We start from the raw sequence: 19,664 nt of genomic DNA, 5'->3' as shown, positions 1-19,664 counted from the left end.
AACCTTTAAAATGGAATGGTTATTCCTATTAAATAGTTACTCTTTTGTTTTATAGAGGTTTATTCCCATAAGAATAGTTGGGAATAACTAATTACATACACACATGAATAACTATTCATTTAAAAAAAATGGATGGAATAGCTATTCCAGATGGAATAGAATAGGTTTTTCAAAAAACCCTTATTATTATTTTTTTATTTTAATCCTAAATTTTGTTTTTTATTAAAAAAAGAAAACCTTGAATTTAAGGGGTAGCCGGCCACCCACTGGCAAGACCTAGGGTGGTCACGCCACCCCCGGGGCACCTCAGGGGTCCACCCCAAGGTGCTCTGGGAGTGGTGCGACCACTCCAACAATTATAGGAAATGTGAGGTTTTTTGTAATTTTGGTTTAACTCCAATTATAATACATGTGTTGTTACAAAACTAATGAATATGAATAATAATATGAGTTTTTTTTTATAAAAAGGGTGAGATTTTTGGCAATTTTGGTTTAACTCCAATTAGAATACATATGTTGTTACCAAACTAAGGAATATAAATAATTATTCCATTTCACTTTCTTCTATTCCTAGCAATAGCTATTCCTATTACTAATTGAATACTCAATCTGCAAACCAAACAAGCCTTTAAACTCGGCTTAAAACGTCATATAAATGATAATGGCTAGTAACACCATTTCATCCCTTCATATTTTGGTGGGGAAAAAAAAAAATAGAGTAATGATTGGTATAAAAAAGTGAAATTTTTTTTATTTTAATAGTAATAAAAAGTAAATGATATAATATAAAAAGTGAGAATGTTTCGATGTTAATTTATTTAGAAAAAACAAAATGTGAATAGTATTTTGGGGTGGGAAGTTGTTTAACAAACACCCGTTAGACACCAAGATAATAAGCTGGGTATGTTTTGTTAAAATGTTTTGAGCATGTTTTATTTTAATATGTAAAAAATTTAATATGACACCAAGATAATGTATATCTTTTAGTATTATTTTATGTTTTGAATTATTTAATAATATTACTTTTTTCTTGAGCGAAGCAATTTGTGGGCCTAACTCATCTCATAAAATCGGTTCAATAAGGCAGGGTTGCACACTCCTTATAAACACGCCAAAAATCTCGTCCACAATATCTTATCCACAAACAATGTAAGATTATTCATCAACACCCTCCCTTAGAGTACTAGCAGCAGATGCCCTACATGACATTCCCTTCTCTATGTTTAGGGAAAATTTCAAAAAAACCACAAAAATACACCCACATTAAAAGCCCTATATTTAACCTATACCAAATGGTATCTATAGTGTTTCCCAATACTCAATGCTTTATTAAATTATAAACAAATTATTCTCTCTCTTTTATTTTCTCTCATTCACATCTCACAACAATTCTCCTTCATCTCTCATTGGCTACAATGATAAAAGGAAATAGTATTTAATTCATATAGAAAAAAATATTGGAATCTATTGTGAAGTATTTTTTTTTATATGAAATCAAAAATTAGTTTTATTCTCTAAATTAAAAAAAAAAAATTTGAAAAGCTTGTGCTCGTGCTCTTTTAGGTGCTCTGTCTATTCCGTGGTGTAGGGCATTCTGCTAAAGTTATAACCCCGTGACTTGCATTAGTTTCCTGCTTGTACTTTTGTGCATTCAAAAAATGACTTGTGCACGGAATAATTAGAATAACACAAAGAAAAGAGACAAATTAGTCGGTGAGGTGCATATCCAACAACTGGAAGAATTGATTAAATACAATCTAATAGGTCCAATTTCTTCGCTTGAAAGAAACTATCTTAACGGTCCCGTGCTTTGATCGATCCAATTTCGTTCAATCTTATTAATAGCACTGTCATTTTTGGTATCCCAGTAAATTCGGTATTTAATGGCTGAAATATGATATCTAACTCATTTTAAGAAGCTTGGTTAGATGGGCTTTCAATACTTCCTGTCGGGCACTGTATCTTCTCCATGAGCTCCATCGTGTAGAAATTAGTCATGTCACATATACATATATATATATATATGTACACAATAAATTAAATGACCAAACGCTATCTAATAGGTCCAATCTCAATAAATTTAGCATGGCTATGAATTTTAATTTTCCATGAATCAAACATGTCTAATGTCACACCTATGGTTTAGGAAACAGTTACCTTGATTTTGATGTCTCCTCTCCACTAATTTATTTTTCTTTGTATTAATCAAGAGATCACATCACGATTCATGACAATACTCAAATATGGGCATTAAAAAAAAAAGTGTCGGCATAGATTGGTTAGATGTTCCCTTCATATTCAATCGTAATCCCATTTTGAGATGATAGATACATGCCTTTGTTCATTAAAAAAATAGTACCTTTGTAATTATGGCAAGCATCAAATGGAAAATACTTGAAATATTTCAATTTCTATTACAAATTTTTCAATACAAATAATGTGGTGGTTCAAATGATATTGTCATGTTAGATGGGAATTAAATTTAATTATTTATTGACTAACGTAACAAGTATTACATCAACAAGTATCACATCGACTTATAAATTGTTGAAAAACATTGGCATCAGAGCCAGGGGCGGAACCGCGTTGGGCCTCGGGGGACCCTAGACTCCCCAAGGCCCAAGGTTGTCCAAAAAAAAAAAAAAAATCATAACATTCCTATAAAATTTAATTTTCGACCCCTAAAATTATTTTTCTTAGAATTTTGCTCCCCAAACACAAATCTCTAGTTTTGCCCCTGAAAAATTGGGCGAAATTAGGTCATTGCCACATGGGCCATGATTATATTTAATTGTTTAGTAGGTAGGAAAATGTTTGAAATATTACAATTTTTACTATAATTTTTATACAAATTGATGTAACAATTCATAATTTATGAAATAATTAAACATGTATAGTTGATAATTATGAATTGGTACAAAGTTTGTAAAAAAATTATAATATCCGTAGCATAATAAGTGACATATAAACTATTACGTCAATTTATAATACCCTAGCATCACTTTTGTATCAAATGCCTTATGCCCACACAAATTTCTTGAAAAAGAAGTTGTGGAAAATCTATAAGCCGTAAGGAATGAAATAAAGAAGGTTTTTGATCCAAATAGATCATGTTGTCACCTACCGATCTCTATTTTCTAAAGTCAAAAGTACTTTCAATATTTAAAGAAATTAATGGTGTAATCTGGAGGAGGTGGATATTGAACATTGAAAGGTCAAAAGCTTGTTGGAGTGATGGTGGGATTTCACAGGATCTCGCCTCACACGATGTCAAGCCATAATTTCAGGCTGCACCCATGTGTTAATATTTAATTACTTTTACGATGAAGCCATAATTCAATAAGCATGTGGAAAATTCAGCGTGAAAGTTTGACACCTCTATTCATTTTTGAATTCCAGCGTGATGGACTAGAAATTAAGTTTTGCATTAATATATACGGTTCTCAGTTGCTCTGCGTCAGATCAGATGAAGAAGAAGAGTATGTCATTTTCACCAATCCTGTGGCAGCTTTGTTCTTCCAAAGGAAGAAGACTTTGCTCTAGAAAGCTTCTGAATTTCCTTTGGGTGTGTAGAAAATAGAAATACAGCAAGGCAGGAATGGTGATCTAAGCAGACAAGAAACAAAACAAAACAAAAATGGATTTTAGTGCCGGAAATGGTCGGAGACTGGACAGGGTGGGTCGTAATGGCGCATTACGCAACCAAACCAAACCAGTATATGTATATATGTGTCCCAAAAAGTCCTTTGCTTTTATTTCCGTGCACTGTCTACGCACTCGCTCATTGCCAGCTACATATGCTCTTGCTCTTTCACGGACTCACCTTTGTCCTTTAAAGTTCAGTACTTGGCCTTCACTTTCCTGTTTTTAGTCCATCTATAGACTATAATATCTTCTCAGATCAGATGTTTCACGCCACACTGCGGCTGCCTACCTTTAAAGAGCCAAAATGAACTAAAGTATAAACAATGTATTATAAACAAAACGGAACCAATTCACTTTTTAACTGACAAATTAACTACAATTTAAATAGCCAAATGTAAATACGCCTTAACGCCTGAGTAACGCTTCACTAGCTCTAGCTGGATTTGTGCATAATACAACATCTGTCTCTTTTGTTGTTTCAGTTTGAGGTTGTCAAAAATAATTACGAGGATTCGATTGTAAATGTTTTACTTTACCCGTGCTAAATATAGTATGGTTAAATTAAGGCTAAAGCAGGCAGAAACAGAAGGGGTCGTGTGATTATATCTATTTCCATTTTGCACCCAAATCCCAAATCATTCGGGGGCAAACAAAAAAAGACGCGTTATTCCAGCCTGGCAGCATCACGGAATTTTTAATGTCTGTCCCTTTTAACTCTACCACAGGTCCCACTACAAACATAGACAAAATACCAAAAGTATCCCCGTCCTGTCCAGCTGGCCCCGCACCGCGCTCCTTCTCTTACTCCTCTCTCGTTCCTTCACAATCGCTTCACCCGCCAAACCATGCCAACGAAGTGCCACTTGGTCCTCCTCCTCCTCCTCCTTCTTCTCGTCGCCGTAAGCTTACCGGAGAGAGGTGTAGCCGGAGAGCTCCCGGCTTTCAGAGAAGCAGCGGCATTTCGGAATGGACTGGGATGCCCCCGAGTGGCGAGGCCTTCCTCGCTGGACGACCGGTGGCTCATCCACATCGCGATGACGCTGGACGCTACCTACCTAAGGGGCTCGGTGGCGGGAGTGTTCTCGGTGCTCCAGCACGCGTCGTGCCCGGAGAATATCGTGTTCCATTTCATCGTCGCCAAGCGCGGCCACGAAGAGCTCCGCCGCGTCGTCACCACGACCTTCCCGTACCTGAGCTTCCGCCTCTACCACTTCGACTCCAACCTCGTGAAGGGCATGATCTCATACTCTATCCGGCGAGCACTCGACCAGCCTCTCAATTACGCGCGCATCTACCTCGCCGACCTCCTTCCTTCCGCTGTCGGTCGCATCATCTACTTCGACTCCGACTTGATCGTGGTGGACGACGTGGAGAAGCTGTGGAGCATCGATCTCGGCAATCATGTGCTGGGCGCGCCCGAATACTGCCACGCGAATTTCACGAGCTACTTCACGGCCAGGTTCTGGGCGAACCGGGCGTTTGCGGCGTCGTTGAAGGGGAAGAGGGCTTGCTATTTCAACACGGGGGTGATGGTGATCGATCTGAGGAAGTGGAGGGAAGGGAGGTACACGGAGAGGCTGGAGAGCTGGATGAGGGTGCAGAAGCGGTTCAGAATATACGAGCTGGGGTCGCTGCCTCCGTTCCTGTTGGTTTTCGCAGGTGACGTGGAGGGGGTGGAGCACAGGTGGAACCAGCACGGGCTCGGAGGCGACAATCTGGAGGGTCTGTGTAGGGATCTCCACTCTGGGCCGGTGAGCCTCCTGCATTGGAGTGGGAAGGGCAAGCCTTGGCTCCGGCTCGACTCTAAGCGCCCGTGTCCCTTGGACAGCCTCTGGGCCCCCTACGACCTCTTTCGTCACTCCTCGTTGCTCTCCGACAGCTAGCTACCAACTTCTCTTGCTGATTATCGTGTGTCATGGCGATGAGTGAGGGCAAAATGGTCTGGGCGTTCAAGGTGGAGGGATTGACGACTGTGATTCGTATTGTAATCACAGTCGTTGATGGTGGAAAAAAGGGATTTTTGATATTGATGATGATGATGAGTGCATGGTAAAAATATTCTTTCTTCTTCTTCTTCCTCTGATTCTTCTTCTGTGGCTGTGTAGAATTCTCTTGTCTACACGAGGTGGGAGATCATTGGTCGCCGTCGAGGTGCATCTTTTATTTATTTTTTGCTTCAAATATGTAAATATAGTGGAAGGTATTTTCCACTTTCAAGTAATTGGATTACAGTTTCGTAGATTATATTTATGGGACTTAAAAATCATTAAAAAAAAAAAAAATTACATTCAATTTGTAATATTGGATCATCTATTCATCTTCTCTTTCTAGGCCAGCGAACCTTATTCTAGCATGCCAATTTGAGACATGTCAAGCTAGGACAAATCGGATAATGCGTCTTCAATCGGAATCAAGACCTATTCTTCAAATACCATATACTGATTATTGTCAATTAATAAAGGAAAAAAAGAAGTTTCGCAGATTTTTTGCCTTTTGTCACTAGATCTTATGAAGAGGATTTGGTAACCGTACTCACTTACTAATCAAATTTTGTTGTTAAACTTACGCGTCACCCGTGAAATATTCCTTAAATTTGTAAAGAGATTGTAATAAAAATAATATTAATTTAAGCATTTTCCTAAGAGGGTAATTTCAACGGTAAGAGACCATAGTCAAAATCATTGACTTTTTTTAACTAGTGTAATGTAATGTTTTTTTTTTTGGTTTGGGTCCATTTGCAGAGCTACATAACAGGATGGTCCTCCCTACCTCAAGGCTCTAACGCGGTGACCAAAAAAAAAAAAAAAGAAGACCCTTTACAGGATAGACTATGAGAGCTATATATTATATGGTCCTTCCTCTCTTTTGCCTATCTTGATATGAACAGGATTCGATCTCATGGATCCTGTAAATCGTAATGATGCAAATATCGTTATCAATTGTTATCGGGATTGGGATTGGCTGCAATTGAATGATTGAATTGAAATCGGTCTAACCCTTGCATAAGAGAAGGTCTTGATGGGCTCACTTGCTCAAGATTTATTTAGACACGTGGGCTTCATCAGGGCTTTCTTTCAATTGCCTATCGGATTTGCAAGCAACCCGGTCCTGAGCATTCGCGTCCTCATCGAGACATATTAGGCTCTAAGCAAGAAAAAGACAAAATTAATGGCTCAACAAGGTTGCAAAATGCCCAAATGGCAAAGAAACTAAGAAAGATCAAGTACACCCAAAACCTTAGCCACATCAAAAAAATTTCAGCCCCACGATTCGACCAATTCCTAAATATCCAATACTAAAGGCCCAACCCAACATGCGTACATCTACGTGTCATTTGTGGTGATTATCATCGCTCATCAAATCCAATCGAACCATTTCCTTCCACAAAAAATACCAGAAATAACTGTCACTGTATAGCGGATTAGTGGTCTAAATTTGAAGGAGACTCAAAATGATGAGAGCTAGACTGTGCCACTTGCTAGCTCTTTCTCACAAAATCTAAGCTTCAGTCCGTACGGACATGGCCGTTGTTGCAGCAGGAGGAGTTGGTATAGGAGTAACCAAGCTCCACCCTCACACTTCTCCGAAGCCCACGACCCCATTTCTCGGCAAGAAGCTCCGAATCAAACCCACTACTTTTAAATCACAACCCACTACAAGAATCACCATCTCAAACCCAAAACAGTTCCTAGTTTTCGCGTCACAAGGCGAACAGCTGGTCATCGATGCGGTTCGTGACCTATTTGTGGCCGTGGGAGTGGGGCTGCCATGTACTGTCATGGAGTGCGGTGACATAATATACAGAAGCACTCTTCCTAAGTCGAGTGGCTTGACAATTACGACCACTGGTGCACTTTTGGCTCTGGGGGCTCTGTCTTACCTCTGGGCCACACCTGGTGTGGCCCCTGGCTTCTATGACATGTTTGTTCTTGCTTTTGCTGAAAGGCTATTCAGACCCACTTTCAGGAAGGTCAGTGAATTGTGACTGATTTTTGCATCTTGGACCATATTTTGAGCTAATTGTTGTATATGTGTTGAATTGTATTGAGTTTGTGTGGCAGGATGATTTTGTGCTGGGGAAGAAGTTGGGGGAGGGGGCTTTTGGTGTGGTTTATAGAGTTTCATTGAAAAAGAAGCCTTCATCCAAGGTACGTATTATGTGTTTGATGTAATACTCTGTGAAATTTTTTTGGTTTAGCTTCTCCTTTTGTTGAACTTTCCCTTCTGAATTAATTTTAATTGCATAGGTAAATCTTGATTGATTGTGTAATCTTGATCCTATAATAGAGTTGTATCGATTTTCTTGGTTTAGCAACAATTATATTATTTTATGAGGCGGTGGTGACAACTTACCTTCTAATTCCTTAAAATTTGTTATGGAATTCAATATAGTGTATCTATTGATGGATTTTGTTGTCGCTAGAAGGAAGGTGACTTGGTCTTGAAAAAAGCTACTGAATATGGTGCCGTGGAAATTTGGATGAATGAGCGTGTTCGGAGAGCTTGTGCAAATAGCTGTGCTGATTTTGTGTACGGCTTTCTTGAGGTGTTCCTCTACTATGACTAGTACTACCACCATAAGAATTAAGGGTATCATTAGCTTTAGAAATTAAAAGATATACTTTGAAAGCTCATACTATTTTGCAAAATGTCTTAATTTTCCCTCCCATCTTGTGATTAATACTGTTATCATGAAATTGGATCCAGACTTCTTCAAAAAAAGGAGCCGAGTATTGGCTTATATGGCGGTTTGAAGGGGAGAACACACTTACGGATTTGATGCAGAGTAAAGAGTTCCCCTACAATGTTGGTATTCTCTCATCAGCCTTTTCATATTGTATATGATGGCTTTATATGAAACCTACCATGATAAGTTTAAATATTTGTGGTTTTGAACATTACGGAATATTAATCTTATTTTGATCTTTAAATCCCCCCTTCCCCCACCCATACCCTCTCTTGTGATGTAAGGAGGTGGGGTGGGGTTTATGCAGACGATGTCACCTGTTAAAGGAATTGATGGTGAACAAAAAGCTTGAGAGGCTAGATCTTGTTCTAGTTAGATCTACACCCTTGAATCCATAAGAGACTCCTTAAATCCACATGAGAGTAAAATGCCTCATGGAACGAACTGTTATTGATAGAAGACTAATGATTTTCGTTTTACACATGAGAGACCAATATAAAGGCTCAAGAAAATTTATTATCCGAGTAAAAATTCTTAAATTTATCCTAATTAATATATTACCAAGAAATGTCCTAATTTGATTGGGAAAGCACGAAAGATGATTATTTTTTTAAAAAAAAACCCTCTTAATATCTGAAATACTAACACATCACTTTCAGTATCCACTCAGTGAGTAACAAAGTTTACAATTCTTGTTTTGCTTGCAGTATTACAATTGGGTGAGTAACAAAGTTTACAATTCCTGTTTTGCTTGCAGTATTACAATTGGATAGTTTTATGGTCCATATTTTTTTATATATCCAATTGGGCTAATATTTAGTGGTTTCTGAGTTTAATGCCTCTAAAGTAATTCTTAGTTCAGTTTAGCTTAGTAATGGTAATAATGTCAGGTAGAAACAATGATTCTTGGAGAGGTCCAGGCCTTGCCTAAGGGTTTGGAAAGGGAGGATATAATCATTCAAACAATCATGAGACAGCTCTTATTTGCATTGGATGCGCTTCACTCGACAGGGATTGTGCATAGGGATATTAAGCCACAGAATATGATATTTTCTGAAGGTAATTGTTGGAAGCTTTAGTTTGCAATTAGCCAATAAAAGGTTGGAAATGTTTGAGAAATAACAGGTTAAATAGTTTCGTGTTACCATTAAAACTTGAACAGATTCTCGTACATTCAAGATAATTGATCTGGGAGCTGCAGCTGATTTGCGAGTGGGCATCAACTATATTCCAAAGGAGTTTCTTTTAGATCCAAGGTATCTTTGTTCCTGTAACTTTGGCACTTTATTGACCTCTGAATAAAGAAAGATGTAATGCGCTGCATGGTTTAATATCACACTGCACTACCTCGGTCAACCAACCCCCTCAGGTTTTACTTCGGGAGTGCTATGCATCACCTTGGTCAATCGAGCATCCACCGAGCCATTTACCAAGCCTCTCGGGTTTTAATATGGAACTTGCTGCATCTGATCGGTCGATCAAGCATTGGCTTAGGGATTGACCGAGCCCTTCTCAATTTCGATTTAGATGCCTCTTCAACCGAATTTGGATCCTGACTCAACCCAAAACCTAATGCTTATAACTAAGTTTTGACATTGAATTTGCAAACACTAAAAACGCAAACACCTTGTATATAGTTGCCATCAATTAAGTTGTATAATGCTTGAAAAACTTCAAAACCCGTAATCCAGAATTATTTACTGATGTTTGTCCTGCTGTCTTTTTTATCTAAAGGTAGTGACAAATTTTTGGTTCTTTCCTTTTCAGATATGCTGCACCAGAGCAATACATCATGAGCACACAAACTCCATCTGCACCTTCAGCTCCATGGCAACTGCACTTTCCCCTGTCCTCTGGCAGGTGCATACTAACTCTGACCATTCCAGAGTAATTACCATATTGCGTCAGGTGGCCCATTTTAGGAGCAGTTTGCATGATCAATGCTTTGTAAAAGGATTAGCAGGGCCTAGTTTGTGACACTAGTGAATACCATCTCCTAGACGCAGGAATTTAAGTATGCCTTTAGTACCCTATACTTTTGAAATTCCTGGACTTATTTGTTGACTTCATTGCATAATAGATTTCATGAACACTTCAAAGAGGGCTGGTATATTAGCTATATCACCGAGTCTTTTGGTTTTGAGGGGTATCGTCAGGTGGCCCATTTTAGGAGCAGTTTGCATGATCAATGCTTTGTAAAAGGATTAGCAGAGCCTAGTTTGTGACACTAGTGAATACCATCTCCTAGACGCAGGAATTTAAGTATGCCTTTAGTACCCTATACTTTTGAAATAGCAGAAAAGTTTTATATATATATATATATATATATATATATATATAACTTTTCATCTACTATGCTGATATGCAAGATTTAGCATAGTCAAATCTTAATAGTTTTCTTCTTATAGGCATTCCCAGCATTACGCAGTGACAATGGCCTCATACAATTCAATCGTCAGTTAAAGAGATGTGACTATGACTTGGTTGCATGGAGGAAAAGTGTAGAGCCTCGTGCTAGCGCTGATCTACGGAGGGGATTTCAGTTATTGGATTTAGATGGTGGGATCGGATGGGAACTTCTGACCTCAATGGTTCGATATAAAGCACGACAAAGAACGAGTGCAAAAGCGGCTTTAGCTCATCCCTACTTTGATAGGGAAGGGCTATTGGCTTTGTCCTTCATGCAGAAGCTGAGGCTGCAATTTTTTCGTGCAACACAGCAGGACTATGGGGAAGCTGCCAAGTGGATAATCCGGCTAATGGCAAAATCAGGAACCAAGAAGGATGGTGGTTTCACAGAAGCTCAGCTTCAGGAGCTAAAAGTCTGTACCTAAATTATATTCCAAGTGGGAACCATTAACTTGAAAATACATAGTACAACACAGCTAACTTTATTCTATTGTGCAGGAAATTGAGCCCAAGAAGAAGGCAAGTCCACAAAGGAATGCTCTTGCTTCAGCTCTTCGGCTCCAGAGGAAGATTATAAGAACATTGAATGAGAGCATGGATGAGCTTAACCAAAGTGGGAAGAGCCTATGGTGGAGCAGATGGATCCCCAGAGAGGAATGAATTAGTTTGTGAATACATAATATATACGTTCTTTTTTTTCTTTTTCTTTTTTGTACATCCTTGATTACCAAACCATCTTGGTGGAATAGAATGATGTTTTACAATGAAAGAAATTAGCTGGAATCTAATTAAAAGATGCCTGCAACCCTTTAACACATATATCTGAGCACCTGCATGGACTACAATTCTGCTGAACAGTTATTTAATGAAGTACTGAAGCTGCAATGAAGCATGCTATGTCTCTTGCACTACTCGAGAAAAAAAAAGTCAAATTAAACCTGTTCCACATTCCTTGATGTTCCCACTGTCGGCAATATATATAGAATAACATTTTGATTCACATTTTGGAAACTTCGTTTTTTCTTCTTAGAAATACTAAATCGCACTCGTTGCCTTCAAAAACAAGATAGTACGTGGCCGGGCTTCTAAACTCTAAAGCTTTTCTTATTGTTCTATTTTTCCTTCTGTTGGGAGGTGTAAGTGCATCAAAGTTTACTCTTTTACTTGAAAATATTAGTTACACTGATGATCTTTTTATTACCCGCCGACAAGGATTATAATGCATGTCACCAGATGATCAAAAAAAGAAGTGAAATTGGGATGGTGTTAAACTGGTGATTTAATTAACACCCAAGCCAACAATGAGATTGGTGGGTACATAGTCAACGATGGAGCATCATAGAAATGGAGATCGATGTGCTAAAATTTGTTCGTACAGTGATGAAGCTGTAATTGACTCATAATCCCACGACTGCGGATTATACAAGATACCTACCTGTTAAGCAAAGGCTGTCAAAGTACGATGCATGATACGTACAATTACACGTGTAACAAGACAACTGTAATTTCCAATCAGAGATATAATATCGTACAATCCTTTGGTGTTTCCACATGGAGAATCTGTTCAATATATCAAGTCATGCATGCTAAAAACGCAAAGATAATACGTTAAGGGAAAGTGGTGGAGAAGTATTACACGTGGGGAACGAAGTTCCTTGGTAAACAGGAGCCAACAAAATTATGGTGGAATTGTTGATAAATTTTATATATATATATCTGTGATTCAAAGCTTAGAGATGATGAGATTAAAATAGGAATATTTATTGAGTCTATCACAGGCAATGGCATTGTAAATCACGAGACCTTCACGTGCAACTCTGACCTCCTTGTTGTGTACAACCGGAGCCATTTTTTTATATGCGTAAACAGTACAAGGAGCCCTGCACGGGACACTCCAAACTAAACCTGGCGACACTTTGATTAAAGTGCGTTTCGTGGATTAGTTTTCTCACCATTGTCTCTAATCTAGTTGGCTTCCCAAAGCTTTGGGTGTCTCACACTCAATTAAACTTATAATTATTCTATGCCTTCCGTCAAATAAATGCTTCCATGCATGCTGTAGCCAGGCATGCCTGAAGCCCTTTTGAACCAAAAAAAAAAAAACTCTTTTTAACTTTTATTACAACTTTTTTACCGTAAGTCGTGTTCAAATGTCGGGTTCGAATCATGTCAAAATATGGGTATAAAAATTTATAGAAATTAAGCGGGTTAGACCTCTCCACCATAATCTGTTTATTTCGTGTTGTGTTTGTGGATCGTGTTAAAAATTGTTGGTCTTACTTAATAGTCTACGTAGCACTTATAACCTTGGTCACTAAGATGTGAACGACTGTCATTTAAGTTTGTAATGAATTGTAGTAAAAGCTGTAACATACTAAGTATTCTTTTCAAGATGCCATTTGATTGTTTAGTCAACTTAAATCATATATATGTTAAAGACTTCATTCTGACAGACTAAAGCATCAATATCTAATAAGCTCAGAGATTGCAAAGATCGTTTGAAGAAAGCAATCATACGATCCAAATGAATAAGACAACTAAGATCATATGTGCATGTAAGTTAACAAACACTACATATAGCATCTTCAAATCCTGTCTACCGTTGGGAAAAAGAAAGATGAAAGAGGAAATGTTGTTTGACAGCTTAAAATTGCTGAAACAGAGCATAGAAAACAGATTAATTGTTTATTAGAATGAGGATTCATGGAAGATGGTGTCCTGATCAGTGAAACGGGTGGAACACGAGACGAAGCAAGTGGGTGTTTGCTTTGATTTTGGTTAAGTATAATTTGACCGTATATAATTTAATCATTCACTTAGATGAGGGTTTTGAGCTCTTCTATTAAATTTGTTGGGCTTGTTATCTTAAGACAATTATGATTTATTTAGTCATATTATAATATATCTTCTTGTATTATTATGGAATCTTGGTCATAGCCTTGAACTTTCACTTGCTAAGCTCTTCATTATTTTTATTAAAAAATGCAATCCCCACCCCCAAATTCCCCCTTTGGGGCTTGTGGTTGTGGCCATCCCTACTTGAGAGTAGGTTTATCTTCCAATCAAATGTGGTTTGAACAAATAAGAACAAAGTTCTCTATCGAATTAGATAGAATGAAATTTATCGTCATTCTCGTATACATGTGATAATTACATGCTTTACAGATAGATGTTAGTTTAATAGATTAGGTTGAGAACTTTGTTGTAAACCAACCAGTCTAATCTAATAAAAAGTAAATATGTATCTTTCTATCTTTTTCATCGACGTACATATGCAGCCAAAACATCTAAATCTAACTGTCATTAGTAAGAGGTTAATTATCCTCGCAATAATTATACTTCTTATGTAATCACCTAGAATATACTACAAGATCCGGAATATGGTTTTTTTGGATAGTCTTAACAAATGTAATTAATGAAACGACATTGTCTATTTGAAAATTGGGTCCTACATTATTAATGGTTTCCTTTCTTATCATGGTTTTATGGTCTAGATTAATTTTTCGTGTGTATATGTTGTTACTTGGTAAATATATAGTCACGCCATGGTTTTACAGTTTAGATTGAGTAATGTTAGAAATTATACTTTTAACACATCATTATCTTACTTTGCTGGCGTGACAATGTCAATAACTACCCTTATATCAACCTTGTTAAAAAAAAAAATTTTAAAAGTTAATTGACATTGTCACATCATAACTGACTCATAAGGATAAGATAAAGAGTATAGTTTATAGCATTACCTATTGCTATTTTACGCTGATCCAACAAAGAATCAAAGGAAAGAAGTAAAAAAAGAGAGAAAATGATGTTGATCCAATTTGACCTGATGTAATAGAAATTGAAGGCAGATGAGCTGATAAACTAAAGAAATAGGATACCTAAATAAAGAAATTAATGGCCGACCCATTATGCTGGTGGGTAATGGGTACACCAAGTTAGGATATGGAGTGTGACATTGCAATGAGAGGGAGAGGGCATGTTGATGTTGGGATTGTTTTGTCATTTTCCTTGGGCAAGTGGGGGTTGGGGCCCCCTTTGGCATTGTCTGGTGAGTTTGGGGGCACTGCACGCCCTTTCATGCCCCATCGTTGCCTCTTTACTCGACCATCGTGAGCCTCTATTCCACTTCCTCCACCCTATATATAAACCTCCCTCCCCTGCACTTTCACACCAACACCACCACCACAACAACAACATCAACAAGAAGAAGGCTGCTGCTGCTGCTGCTCACTCCAGCAGTTCACTCCACAAACACACAAGGAAAAAAGAAAATATTGTAAGATCAATAACGATGAAGATGAGCAGCGGCACCAAGAGAAGGCTGTCAACCAGAGGACTTGGAGGGGTCCTCAGAGAGCAGAGGGCTCGGCTCTACATAATTAGGAGATGTGTCGTCATGCTCCTCTGTTGGCATGATTGAAACCTGAAATCCCCCTAGCAAGCAAGCAAGCCAGGGCATGCAACAAGCAAGGATGAGATCGAGCTTCTTCTCTTTGTTTTTTTTTCTTTTTTCTTTTTTCCTTTCCATGGTGGAGTGTAAATAGCAGCGGCGGTAGCAAATTTTGTATCAGTTTCGCCTTAAATGCTAGATGTAAATCGGATAGCGTGAACTAAAATTCAAGTTTTGTCATCTTCTTTATTCTTAATTTCTGTGTCTTCTTTTCCTCGAGCCATCATCATTGGATCCCTCCCTCAAAGCTTAATTCCATCGATCAAAGCTCAAGATTTTGTTGAATCTCTGCTAACTACAGAAGTGTACGGAGTCACAAAAACTGGGTTCGATCAAGAGTAATCTATCAACAAAACCCACAACAATCATAAGTCAAACGTTTTGAAACCGCAAATCCAGACCCAAATTGCTTAGAGTTTGTAACCAATCTAGTATTGTAAAAGCTAAGAATTGATTAGCTTGATAATGGCAATAGATAAATCTATTTTCTGTTTAAAATTAAGAAGTTATATGATCGGTTTTCACACAAAAATATGCTAGGAAACAAGACAAATACATATATAGGAACACCAGGATTTACGTGGTTTACCATAACTAGTACTATGTCCACAGAATTGCTACAGTTTTTCATTATCATAAAGATGATAACACAGAAGAGATTCATATATATGTACATAGCCGCTCTGTTCAACTGACACCAGGGCTACAGACCTAAAGGTCAAATATTCAAACTATTCTCTTTATGAAATTTTGAGTCAGGAGCTTTAGCCTCAGTCCACGGAATATAACCTACTAATATTAAAAGATAAGATAGAAGAAAAGATTTCTGTTAATGGGCCATAACCGTTTATAATCTGGAGAATTAGGAAAAGTGATGTAGGCCCATTAATCATTTGAAGTGAAGATAGGATGTGCTAAGTGTACAAATCATACTGCTCAATCTACCATCAAACTATTTGTTTGCCCATTAATCATTTGAAGTGGAGATAGGATGTGCTACTTGTACAATTCATATATATATATATATATATAAGCTACTCAATCTAGGTACTGTTTGGAGAGGACATCTCCAAAAAGCGTTTAGACAAGAAAAATAATGTATTGTAATTAATACGGTTTGACGTTTTCCTCTAAATCCATTTAATGACAAAATTCCTTCTTATCTTATAAGCATTTTTAACATCTTTTTCATTTGTCTAAGAAAATGTTAGAAACACTCTAATTATTTTACTCCTTCACGTGGCAGTGTCACTTTAGGATCCCAAAAAAATTTTACTAGCAATGCAACGCGGTTTAATTGGAACTGACACAAATCTTATGTGACTTTGTGCTACGTAAGTAAAAGTTGGATTTTAGATGAGTCCCTATTATATCTCTTGCCTCCTCAACCAAAAATAAAAATTTGCCCAGCCTCCATAGGTGACCAACCACTTCTTTGATTGTTGGGACCACTCCCGACGTGAGATTTGGTGGTCTCAACTACCTCACATGTTGATTGGGGGTGGCATTAACCACAAGATGAATGAAGTGATTGCAACCACTCTCGACGTAAGATTATCCAAAATCTAGCAGTCCTTACCCGTATAATAGTTGATAGTTGAAGATAGTATTAACGAGGAGATGGAAGGACAAAATTTTTTTAATTTGATGTGGTAGCGCTGCATCTATGAATAGAGGAAAAGGGAGTGAGATATAAGTACATTAGTCTATAATAGAAATTGGGGTAAACTCCGATTAAAAACAAAGACCGTTAGGCAATCACTATCATAACCTTATCTTCGATCTTCTTGTCTTCAAACAAACAACATTAGCCAGTTTTAAATCATAGTTAACGCAAGGCAGTGTCTTTGGGCAACTTTGTGAACGTTAAGTGGTCAAAACTCTGTTTGTGGGCCGGTTGAATTATTGCCTCCCGACCCACATTCACGTGTGCCACGTGTATGGTGAAATCTTTTTGGTTGTGGGCCTACATCCAATAGTCTACTGTCTGTGACTCTGTATACCCTTTTGTTTGTTCCAGCCCTTTTGGTATGCACAGAAGAGAAGAGAAACCATGGACTGGTTTTTTAAATATTAATTTATTACATTAATATATATATATATATATATATATAAAATACATGTAAAATTTTAAATATAGAGGTGTGCAGCTGACACGTTTCAAAAATAGTGACAAAGCTCTTGAGGGGGTCCCTTCTGATTGTCTTTCAGTATTCCTGCAAGAACAGCTAAAATTCAAATCGGATGGGTCAGATTGTCAGGTATATAGAGGCTGAATACGGAATCTAAATCTAATTATTATTAGAACTCCAGACGACAGCGTTTCCTTTTTTTTTTTTTTTTTTTAATATTTTATGAAAAATTAAAGGACAACTATTTTTAATAAAAAAAATCCAAGTAATTTGGAAGAAAATTAAAAATTGGTCAGAGGAGAATAGATATTCTGTGGTCGGCCATATAAAAGAATGCCACCTGTAGGGAGAGTGAAAAGGAGAGACAGGACGTGAATGGTCAAAATGGCAGCCTTATCCTGCCCACGTGCGCCTCCTAATCCTCAACCCCACCATATACGTCTGATTCTTTTTTCAATGAAGAAAACACGGGTCCCACTCAGGCCACCCCCGCATGGCACCGCATGGCACATCCTCTTCATCATGTCATGCCATTGCATTTGCCCTCCATTTCCAATAATGTACAGCATGGATTCTTATCTTCCTCCCCCAACCACATCACAATTGGGTTGAGAAGGCCCAACATAAACTATGTACTTTCGAACACAAACAACGTGCATGCGCGCGCAACAATAACAATCTTATATTCTCTCAATTAACAATTTTTTTTTTTTTTTTAATATTATCTCCATTATATAATAATCATATAACAATTTTCTAAATAGCACTATTACAAAAATACTTATATGTGTTGACTAGGGCCGGCTCAACATATTTTGGGGCCTTAGGCAAAACTTTGAAATTGGGCCTAAATTTTTTATAAAAAAAATTCAATTTTTTTTTTTTTTTTTTTTTTTTAAAGTAACATATATATATACTCGCTTTTTGAGATGCAAAATTTCTGATTAAGTTTTTATATTCAAGATTTTCTAATATCTTTTTTTCAATTGATAATATGGCTAATCCATTTACTAACAAATCCCTTAATTTCGCATCAATATTTTTCCATTGGCTAAGGTCATAAATATTTGTACCAATAAATTTAGATACATCAATAACATTTTCATTATCTTCTAATTCTTTTTGATGAGTTTCTTATTCATTTATGAGTTTTTCACCTAAATTATCCTCAATATTTTGTTTATTGCTAATAACAAATTTATTTAGAGCTCATCTTTGAGATTCAATCAATTTGTCTACTTTCATTTTTTATTTTATTTTATTTTTTTAAGTTTTTCATATCCAGATGCATATTTTCTAGTAGACATGTTTAATTAAAAATTCTAACAAATTAAACAAACATGATTTATCAAAAATAAATTATGACTATAATAAAATAAATGACAAAAATAGAACAATAAAACCTGATTTGGCAAAGGAATTATGAAGCAGTTCATGGAAATAGGACAAGAGACTTAGTCACTCGGAGTCGGAGAGGAAGAGAAAATGATGAGATAGGCAAAGAAGAAAAACTCAGAAAAGAACAAGCAAAAATGAGAGATAAAGTGGCAAATATAGAGACTGATATTTAAAATGCCCATGGTGACAGCAGTTTATATTTTTGGCTTTTGGCTTTCCCTATATGGCTAAATAATAAATAAAAAATAAATTATAATATTTTATTTCTAACGTTTATATTTTCATCAAAAACAAAAAATTTCTAGAGAGAGGACATGATGATGAATGAATGAGGTAGGCGTACCGTAGCGTCAGGAGCTTTAGGGAATTGGTATAAGGCTTTAATGCTTTGTCTTTTTTAATTTATTTTTTGAATTATTTTTAAAATTTATAGTGGACTTATTAATTGGGGTCTTATTAAATTGAGGCCTTAAATTTTGATAAAAAAAATTTTTAGGCCCTATTAAAAAAAATTTGGGCCTTCAATTTTTTTTTTTGGTCCAAAATAATTTTTTTTAACTCAAAAAATATTTTTTTGGGCCTTATTAAATTGGGGGCCCTAGGCGAGGGCCTAACTCGCCTAGGGCCTGAGCCGGCCCTGGTGTTGACATATGATTAGTGAGTGTTGACATTTTCTTTAGTGACTGATAAAGCTCTAATAATATCACGTTGTTAACTTGTAAAGAAAAAAACACAAATTGGAAGCGTAACATTATTCATTCTCGGGAGATAATGACATTGGATGGTGAAAAGTTAGAGGGTTAGGTAGCCACAATTGTTGTCATTCTTAGGTAGTAGATGACGGGAATTGGTGGTGGAGGGTGGCAATGATTGGCGGCAGACAACCGCTACTTGTTGCAGCAGCGGTGGTGGCTAGCAATAATAGATTTGGGCCTGCTGA

General features: G+C 37.0%; 2 protein-coding genes across 2 annotated transcripts; both read left to right on the top strand.

Moving 5' to 3' along the window:
- The first annotated feature begins 4,280 nt into the window (after positions 1–4,280).
- LOC132185709 (probable galacturonosyltransferase-like 3) lies at positions 4,281–5,889 on the top strand. Its single transcript, XM_059599480.1, has one exon. The coding sequence runs from the start codon at positions 4,491–4,493 to the stop codon at positions 5,526–5,528; it is 1,038 nt and encodes a 345-aa protein (XP_059455463.1). The 5' UTR covers positions 4,281–4,490; the 3' UTR covers positions 5,529–5,889.
- Positions 5,890–7,026: 1,137 nt separating this feature from the next.
- Positions 7,027–11,556, top strand: LOC132184246 (serine/threonine-protein kinase STN7, chloroplastic). Its single transcript, XM_059597805.1, is given in 10 exon segments — positions 7,027–7,615; positions 7,707–7,793; positions 8,069–8,191; positions 8,353–8,451; positions 9,223–9,391; positions 9,495–9,588; positions 10,100–10,158; positions 10,161–10,235; positions 10,727–11,154; positions 11,240–11,556. Coding segments are annotated over 10 exon segments (1,746 nt in total). The 5' UTR covers positions 7,027–7,165; the 3' UTR covers positions 11,402–11,556.
- The last annotated feature ends 8,108 nt before the right edge of the window (positions 11,557–19,664 follow it).

Source organism: Corylus avellana, chromosome ca6 (assembly GCF_901000735.1).
Source record: "Corylus avellana chromosome ca6, CavTom2PMs-1.0".
NCBI classification, from domain to species: Eukaryota; Viridiplantae; Streptophyta; class Magnoliopsida; order Fagales; family Betulaceae; genus Corylus; species Corylus avellana.
Note: the sequence above shows the minus strand (reverse complement) of the source record. Positions and strands in the feature narration are given on the sequence as shown.

Coding starts and splice junctions, on each gene's coding strand:
- LOC132185709 (XM_059599480.1), top strand. CDS start 4,491: ATGCCAACGAAGTGCCACTTGGTCCTCCTCCTCCTCCTCCTTCTTCTC.